Raw genomic sequence first — 8,935 nt, 5'->3', positions numbered from 1 at the left:
ACAAAAACAAACAAAAAAATGCCCATTGTGGCCCAAGACATAGTACAGGCTAGGTGCTTGCCTTGCATGTGTAGGCCCTTGTTCAAATTTCTGGCACCACATATGACTCTCCAATGTGCCGCCATAAGTGACTCCTGAACATAGAGCCAAGAGTAAGTCCTAAGCTCAGATAGAGTGGCCCCACAATAATGAAATTCATTCTCCCTGGTATCTTTACAGGGGAAGACATTTCACAATAGAGTTCCGTGGTACACACCCCAGTCTGTTATGTCCCATCAACATTACAGAAGGAGCGCCAATGAACACAATATTGTGGGATTGCATGGGAAAATGAGATACAGGGTGCCAAAAAGTCTTGCTTCTATCAGGGAAAGGTAATTATCTGCTTGTAAAGGGTTCAAAGGAGGGGACCCCATATGTTCTGCAGGATGAGATGAGGTTTCTGGGATATGAGCTGGAACTAAGAAAACTTCACCCTTTGGCCATGGCGGACACCATGACCTGAGACTGGGACAGTCCGAATTCTAATGTAATTGGGGAAACAAAAGTCACTACTGGCTTCTGGACACAGACCATCGGAAGCTGGCAGGAACAGCTGTTCCTGCCGAAGTCCAGCCTGTTCTCAAAGGGGGTCACTTCCTAGGACACGTTTGTGGGATTCCTCAGACTCCCTCTGGACCTTGCACAGCTCTAGCCTGTCCTCCTCCTCCCGCTCCTCCTGGGAGCCTTGCCCCGGGACCGCTGGCCTCGCTGGCCCGTCCCAGTGTGGCCTCCCCTGCCAGTACAGGTACGCGCTGTTGCTGTAGCACTGGCCCTCCTGTTCCCACAGCACAGCCTCCACCTGCTTCATGAGCGCCTGGAGCTGGTCCTCCCGCTCGCGCCCCTGCGCCCTGTTGTTGAAGCCGCAGTGGCGCCGCGCGCACAGCGCGTCCAGCCTGGCCAGGTCCCGGTTGTCCGAGCCTCGCAGGTACTCGTCCAGGGAGTCCCCAGCCAGGTCCTCGCTGCGGGTGAACACCAGGATGGTGTGTGCCAGCACGCCCGCCCCGAAGAGCTGCTGGAGGCGCAGGGCCGCCTGGCGATCCTGCTCTGTGAAGCGGCCCAACTGGGTCACCAGCAGCACCGCGTGGGGCCCCGGGGAGGACAAGGTGATGGCCTCGCACATGCGCTGAGTGGACACCGCAGGAGGGTCCAAGGGACACAGGAGATCGGGGGTGTCCATCACCTCCAGCTGCTTCCCGGCCCACTCACTCGTCCCCGTCTGGAAGGTCTGTGTCACAGGTGCGGCGCTGAGTCTTGACTCGAAGTGGGTCCGGCCCAGGATGCTGTTCCCGGTGGCGCTCTTCCCACTTCCGCTTTTCCCGACCAAGATCAGCCTCAGTGTATTTGGTGCCTTTTCATTCCGCAGCACTAGAAGTCAGAAGAAAACAAAGGACTAGGAATCAGAGAACATCCACCACAGGATCTGTGCAGAAGCCACCTTGATTAGATAATCTCTCATTCTAACCTCTGGGTAGAAGAATGTCTGTGTGTGTGTTTGTATGTGCGTGTATGTATGTTGGCAAATCTGTGCAGGAGGAATATGGGTGGTCTAACTTAATAAAGATCAGAAACTGTGTCTCAAACTGTACTGGTTGCACATGTGTACATCAGTGTAGTGAAATATAATCTAATTTTCTCATGAATGTGACAATGAGTATGTTAAAATTATGTGCAACCATTGCCTCTATGATCAAGTATATTTTGGTTATTTCAAATCAAAGCTCTGTTATTAAACTATAAGTTCCCGTGGGCATTTAGAAAGATAGTATAGGAATTAAGGCTTCCTATTGGTGGACCTCAGTTCCATTCCCAGAACTGCATATGGTTCCCCAAATACTGCTTATAGTAAGCCCTGAGCTCACATGGTGTGGCTCAAAAAAACAACCAAAAATAAAACAAATGTGTGTATGCATATAATTCCCATTCATCCTTCTGCTTTTCACCTAATAACTACTATTCTACCTTCTGAGTCAATGAATTTAATAATTTTAGGAGTCGTATGTAAGTGAAATTGTATTACTTTTACCCTTTTTTGCCTATTTTACTTGCTCTAGTATTTTCAAGATACTTCCTGTGTTGTAGCATAACTTCTTTTTAGAATGAATTCCATTGTACGTATCATATTTTGTTATTCACACATACATACATACACTCATATATATGGATAAATATTTTCCTACAATTGTACTATTGTTAGTAAATTGCCATGAAAATTGATGTGCAAATGTTATTTTGAGTCCCTTTCAATTATTTTGCTTATGAATTTATAGTTAGATAGAATTGCTGGATAACATGCTCAAATATAACATTTTCAGGTTTAGGTTTTGAACTTCATCTTAGGGTGGCTTTTGTCTCCCAGGTGTAACCAACTACTTAAAATCAGGAAACCTAGTTTTCTTATATTCTGTGATGAAGTTCACTCTCAGTATGTTGGAAATAGTACAAGTGTTGGCTCTCTGTCTACACCTTCTCCTAAGGTGATGAGTGCATCACCCTCAGTTTTTCAATCAGAGAATGCTAGGTTGGGGACCTTTTCATCTGGACCCCAGGTTCCACACACTAGTCACACTGAAAAACATAATTAACATATCCTTGACTTTGGGAGTGAATATTCACATAATGTAGTATCAGGGCCATCAGCTTAGAGGAAACTTAAATATTCCAACCACTTAATGACTTCACTAAACCTTGTTAGATATGAGTGTGACTGAAGGATAGCAAGGGGACCCCAGAATAAATTAAGTGGTCCCTTGTAGCTTGAGTCCAAGCCTGTCCTCACTGAAGTCATTGAGAAAGTCAGCGATATAGCCCAAAGACTCCTAGAGACAGGATTCCCACTCTTTCTTCTGAATCTCTCTATACCCACCTGTCCTGCCTCCTGTACCCCCTGGCTGGGTGCCTCAGGCATGTAACTGTGCCCTTTTATCTTTCTCCAGGAGGCTTGAAAGAAATTTTACTGAATCAAGTTAAGTTTCCTAGAAGTGGGGAACTCGAGATGTTCATTCCTATCTTCTGAGCCAACAAAAAGAACACTGACTGCTTCCTGTCTGGGAAGTCTCTAATCAGTGATCGTCATCATTGACTTTAAATACACATTAATCACAGTCACTTGAACTCTGGGTGAGCTTTTTACAATAACATCTAACCCAAATTGTGCAAAAAGGAGGAAAATCATCAATTGGACTGGTAATTTTTCTATGTGATTTATTTATTTTTCTTTGCCTCTATTGATCAGGCCATGGAATACACATTTTATATGTTAAGATATTAGTTGTGTTCCAACATATCATGACATAAATAAGTTCAACTAGACAGTAAATGAATGCATTCTGAGCTTTCTAATTTCTGACTCTTCATATTAGTGCTAAACTTTAGTCCATGAGGGTCAAGTACATGACCCTGATATAATCACTTTTCAGCAGAAGCCTCAGAAGAATTTCAGTTTTGAGTCATCAGCCAGCACCTCTACTTTTTTACCTAGTGTTCTTTAGGTCTGTGTGACTGAATGCTGTGCTTACTGAAACAGCCAAACATATCACAGGTCTGTTGGCTCCCAGGAGTTTGACCAAGGGTAATGTTATCTCTCCTCTAATCCAAAGGAGGAAAGCATAGAATATAAATGCCCATTCCTTAGGGACCTTATGATGATTTCTCTTGCCTCCTATTTCCCACTATTCCCAGGAGGCCATTTCCTTTCTTATGCTGGAGGAAGACAGACAACAAGCCAAATACCCTCCAAGGAAGCCCAGGTGGAATGACTCTACCTCAGCAAACACCATCTGCACTTCCAGTTCCCATCTGTATCCTCCTTGAGGTCACATCTGCTAAGAGAGAAGATTTACCTGCTGACTGGACCTCCTTAAGCTCCTGAAATTGTGTTCCTGGTGATTTCTCAGAAAGGACCTGTTCAAATTCTTCCTTCATCTAAGGGAAATAACATATATTTTGAATTTTCACCAAGTTGTATAGACATCTGACTCTCTCTTTACCAGAAGGACAAGAAGGAGATTGTTCACAATGGGTTTTAGACATGTAACAGTTTACTTAGTGGTTGGGGATTTGAGATACTCTCTGCCTCCTTAGGGACACTAAATCCTCTCCCGTCATTTTTCCTCCCCTCTTCCACTCTGGTCTCCACAGTGAGTTGAGGATAACTTTGGGGGGGGGGTAGTATAATTTACTTGCAACCTGAAGAAAGTAGAACATTGAGCATACAAAAGCTCTATCACTGTTCTGTGAGGAGAGTAGCAAAGTCACAGAGCAAGGCTGAATGTGAATTTAAGCAGGAGAACATCTGGGTGATCAGTGTAAGCTGGAAGCCATGAGATGGGTATTATGGTGAGTGCTTGCTCTTGGATTTTAGAGCAGAAGGAATGGTCTGTGGGGAAGGATACTACTACAGACTCTTAGAGGGAAGTGATTAGGTGAGGGGGAAGAAGGACAAAGTTACAGCACAGTAGCTTCACCATGCAGGAAGATTCATGGAACTCAACCCCACACACATCCCTTAAGGTGGTCACTCTAAGTAGCTGGAATATTCCCATAAGTATGAATGTTGAACCAGGTATCTTTCAGTCTACTCCCTATAATATGTCTATGAATTCTGTGATGTTTTCTAGAGCAAATTCTAACCTTCTTTGCACAGTAGGTCTATGTTGCCCTCCTGATGAGACACAGTGTGCCCTTGCTCCAATCCATACCTACTCAGGTATCCAGCAGAGACCATGGAGCAGATGCCCTCTCCCTTATTGTGTTTCTCATGAATTATGTCACAGAGTAAGCAGTGTCACTGAAGTAAACACAGTTCTCTCAACTGCTGAATCACAGCTCTTTTACCTCAAAAGTCACATACAAACATGATATATGCTACTCATGTGTGCTTACAAACATAAAAACCTAGAAAACTATATATGCAATATACACAAGCATCACAAACAAAATACGACTACTAACACAGCTCACACAGCACAAGTATACCACAAACCACACACACAGAATACACACATATGCATGAACTTACCGCCTTGCAGATCACAGGGCAGGGAGAACAGCAATCTTCCCTTTCCCCTGGGAATGAGCTCTCCTGTGAATTCTTTCTCTCTCCTTTAAAGGATAATAGATTGCAGTCTTTGGAGTCCCTTGAAGGTAAATACCTAAAATAATCCTAGATTTGTGAACACATCACTTAATTTTATCAAATTGTCAACCTAAAAGCTCAGCTCGCAAACTACTGTTGCAACAGAAATAAAGAAACAGGAAGTGAACAGCGCAGGCGCACCTGCTTCAGGAAACCAGTTGTTTGCATTGTGTCAGCAGTCTGGAATATAACCAGGAACAACAGAAACGCAATCTGCCCTATTTTTGTTAAACAAAAACTCTGGGGCTTGAAAAGCTGCAAACCTTCCAGAAAATGTGATGTCAGGGCAAAGATTTTTGTACTGACACTAATTTTTGGAAATCACCTGTCTCTGAAGATATCTGATGACTTTATCATACCAATTTCTTCTTAATCCTCGTCACTTTAAATATTTACTCCAAGAAAAAGTCTAATATACCTTTTTTCTCAGGCATAAGTCACTAAATTACAAATAAAACTTTAAATAGTGCATACCAAAAGATTTCTACTCCAATAAGAAGGCAAATACACAAGAGCAAGTTTAGAATGTAGTACTACAGAGCACTGTGTTGTGGCAGGAGCAGTATTTAAGCATCAGACTAAGGGTGGAAAAAAACCTCAGTATCCACAAATGTATATTTTCTAAGAAGTTGCCACTAGTTTCAACCTTTCTAAAGTTAAGCTAATGGAGGAAGAAATTAAAAACATTTAGATTGGTAATGATACAAACACAATTTTATTTACTTTTTGCTTTATACACTTATATGATTCAATAGCCATAATTTGAATGATAAAATGTGACAAGTATTATGTGTATTATGTAAATTAATTTTATATCCAATGAAGACTTAAGAAAATTACCTTTCTAATTATGACACATTTTAAATGTAATTTTAGATATTTAACAAATTAGGAAAAAATCTTATTTTCCAGTAATAGAAAATATGTTACAACAAAAGCGAAAAATTCCAAAAGAAAATGACACCATGACTTGGGTAAACCTGACTTTTTGGCTTCTGCTTCTTTAAAACCACATTCTAATATAGTACTCAGAGTTTTCAAAATGAACACCAAGTTAAGGCTCCGTAGTGGAATGGATGTTTAGCAAGTATAGATTACTGAGTTTAAATTTGATCCCTGGAAGGTGGAGGGGGGTGTTGAAGAATTTTGAAAAAGTGTACTAAAAAAGTCACTCCTGAACCAACAAAATAGGACTGAGACTATCCCCCAAATTTTTAATCTCATACAGACACAATGTTAAAGTTCAGCAGACATGAACATAGTGTGTGCTTCTGGGCACTTGGACTTCACTTACCTTCTCCCTTGCACCAGTCAGGAACCAGACAGCAAACTTTGGAACCTGGACCATGAGGGCTCCCTTCTTGCCAGCCCCAGCACCTAGATCAGAAGTCACATCCTCTGATGTAAGCTCTAATTTTCCAAGCTCAAAACCTCGCAGATGCATTAACATATGCACAAGATTATTACTGAACACACTTTTTATATTGAAGCAGTGGATGAAACAAATATACTTCACTGAACCTATAAAGTCATACATCTCAATGAACTAAACGGAATGACTAATTCAAAATCACCTTATAATTGTGTAGTAGCACTATATGGTAAAAGAAATAATCTGAATAACAGAGTTTTATCAGTAGCCCTCAGGTATAAGCATCTGAATTTATCAGGTCTTAAGTAAATGGGAATCCAAACCTCCAAAATTAACCCACATAAAACTCAAATAATAATGTGGAAATTAAGAAACCCAATTGCTATATCAGACATAAAACCAGGCAACTCCTGGATCTCATTTCAGGTCAATGAGAACATGAAATAAATACTCACTACATTGGCAATCCAAATTAAGCAAGGACTGACCAGTGAAATTAAGCAATTGCTAAATTAAAAATTTGGCAAACTCAAAATAGAACTGATAGACAGGATGACAGGTTCCATACAAAATGAACTGAAGGAACTAAAGAACACAATTGCAAGTAATAGTAGCAGAATTGCACAGGTAAAAAAGCATATAGATACTTAGTACTTATATTGCACATAACACCAGAAAGGAGAGAGAGTAAGAGGGAGTGTCACGCCTGCCACAGAGCTAGGGGTGATGGGAGGGTGGTGAGAGGGATATTTGGAACATTAATGGTGGAGAATGGGCACTCATGGAGGTATAGGTACTGAATCATTGTATGACTGAAACATAATCACAAAAGTGTGTAAGTCTGTAACTGTATCTCATGGTGATTCATTAAAAAATTAATTAATTTACAAAAACATATAGACAAATTTGAAGACAAAATTCAAGCCAGCAATGCTAGGGAACTGGCAAATGAACAATATAAATGAAAAGAATGGAAGGTAGTTAGCAGGTAACAGCAAGATGAATAATTTCTGAATTATTAAATACCAGAAAAATAGGAAAATGGGAAAGGGGAAGACAAGTATTGGGAGAGATCATAGCTGAGAATTCTCCTTCTCTCAGGAGGGAGCCTGATATAAGAATCAAGTGGCCCAAAGAGAACCAAGCAAAATAATCCCAAGTAGAACAATGTCAACACACATAATAACCAAAATGGCAAAATCCAAAGGGAGACAGACCTCTTAAAGCTTCTAGAAATAAGAGGAACCTAAAATATAAGGGAAATAGCAAAATAATCACTACATATATTCATATTAAATGGTATAGGAGAGAAAAAAGTGCAATAATATAGTCACTGAAAAAAAGTTTTTCAACCAATAATGCACTCCCCTGCTAAGCATTCAGTTAGATAGTCGGGAAGAATAAAAACATTATTAGACAAACAAGAGCTGTCAGTATTTGCAATAGTTAAACCAATCCTGAATGAAATGCTTAAAGACCATATCTATAGACCAAATATTTAATTGTAGAAGCAACAACCCCAAGAAGATAAATAACTGCAGTTATTTAAGTCAATAATTTCTGGATTCCATGGTATGTGAAAGTCAATAATTTCTCTGAATTTTAATGGACTGAACTCTCTCATCAAAAGACACAGAGTGCTGTAATGGATCAGAAAACAAAATTTATCCATTCTCAATTTAGAGGAATCACATCTAAAATCACATGATAGACATAGGCTCAGAGTAAAAGGATGGAAAACAACCAAACAAGCCAACAGCGAACAGAAAAAATTTGGGACAGCCACAGTTATATCAGACCAAACATCATTTAATCTCATTTAATCTAATGAAAACAATTAGAGATAGGGATGAACACTGCGTATTAGTTAAGGGAACAATAGAGCAAGAGTACTAACTTTAATTAACATATATTCACCAAATGTAAGATCAACAAAACTTATAAATCTTTGCTCACAAACATAAAGAAACATATGGATGGAAACATAACAGTAGTGGGGAACTTTAACCACTGACACCACTGGACAGAGCAACTAAAAAGAATGTCAGTAAAGCCAGAAGAGCACTAAGTGAAGAAGAGGTGAGACTACTAGATATATATAGGGCCTTTACTTGTCATCCCGTTGTTCGTCAATTTACTTGAGCAGGCACTAGTAACGTCTCAATTCGTCCCTGTCGCGTGCTAGTGTAGCCCAATGGCTTCTGATCACTCCAGGAACACGAAGAGTTTCAAACAGTTCATTCAGGGTCTTGACAAAGAAGTGTGACTATCTAGTAGGTGAGCGGCCACGTGGCCTTTTCACATACCATGGAATCCAGTTGATAACAGCTCTAGTCCAGTGGTCATCTTTGAATCACATTACATGTCCAGTCCATCTGATTTTTTCT

General features: G+C 40.6%; 1 protein-coding gene across 1 annotated transcript; it reads right to left on the bottom strand.

Annotated features, from left to right (window-relative positions):
- Positions 1-622: 622 nt before the first annotated feature.
- Positions 623-6,620, bottom strand: LOC101541754 (GTPase IMAP family member 6-like). Its single transcript, XM_055129841.1, has 3 exons — positions 6,471-6,620; positions 3,882-3,963; positions 623-1,407 (listed from the first exon to the last, which is right to left on the bottom strand). The coding sequence occupies exons 1-3, from the start codon at positions 6,618-6,620 to the stop codon at positions 623-625; spliced, it is 1,017 nt and encodes a 338-aa protein (XP_054985816.1).
- Positions 6,621-8,935: the final 2,315 nt, after the last annotated feature.

This window comes from Sorex araneus, chromosome 1 (assembly GCF_027595985.1).
Source record: "Sorex araneus isolate mSorAra2 chromosome 1, mSorAra2.pri, whole genome shotgun sequence".
Lineage (NCBI taxonomy): Eukaryota > Metazoa > Chordata > Mammalia > Eulipotyphla > Soricidae > Sorex > Sorex araneus.
This window is presented reverse-complemented; position numbering and strand designations above follow the sequence as displayed.

What these genes read in the sequence shown, in the direction of transcription:
- LOC101541754 (XM_055129841.1), bottom strand. Translation starts at nt 6,620, where the DNA reads ATGCATCTGCGAGGTTTTGAGCTTGGAAAATTAGAGCTTACATCAGAG. An exon ending in TGACTGGTGCAAGGGAGAAG is followed by an intron (nt 3,964 to 6,470) that starts GTAAGTGAAGTC and finishes TATTTCCCTTAG; the next exon opens with ATGAAGGAAGAATTTGAACA. An exon ending in TAAGGAGGTCCAGTCAGCAG is followed by an intron (nt 1,408 to 3,881) that starts GTAAATCTTCTC and finishes TCTGACTTCTAG; the next exon opens with TGCTGCGGAATGAAAAGGCA.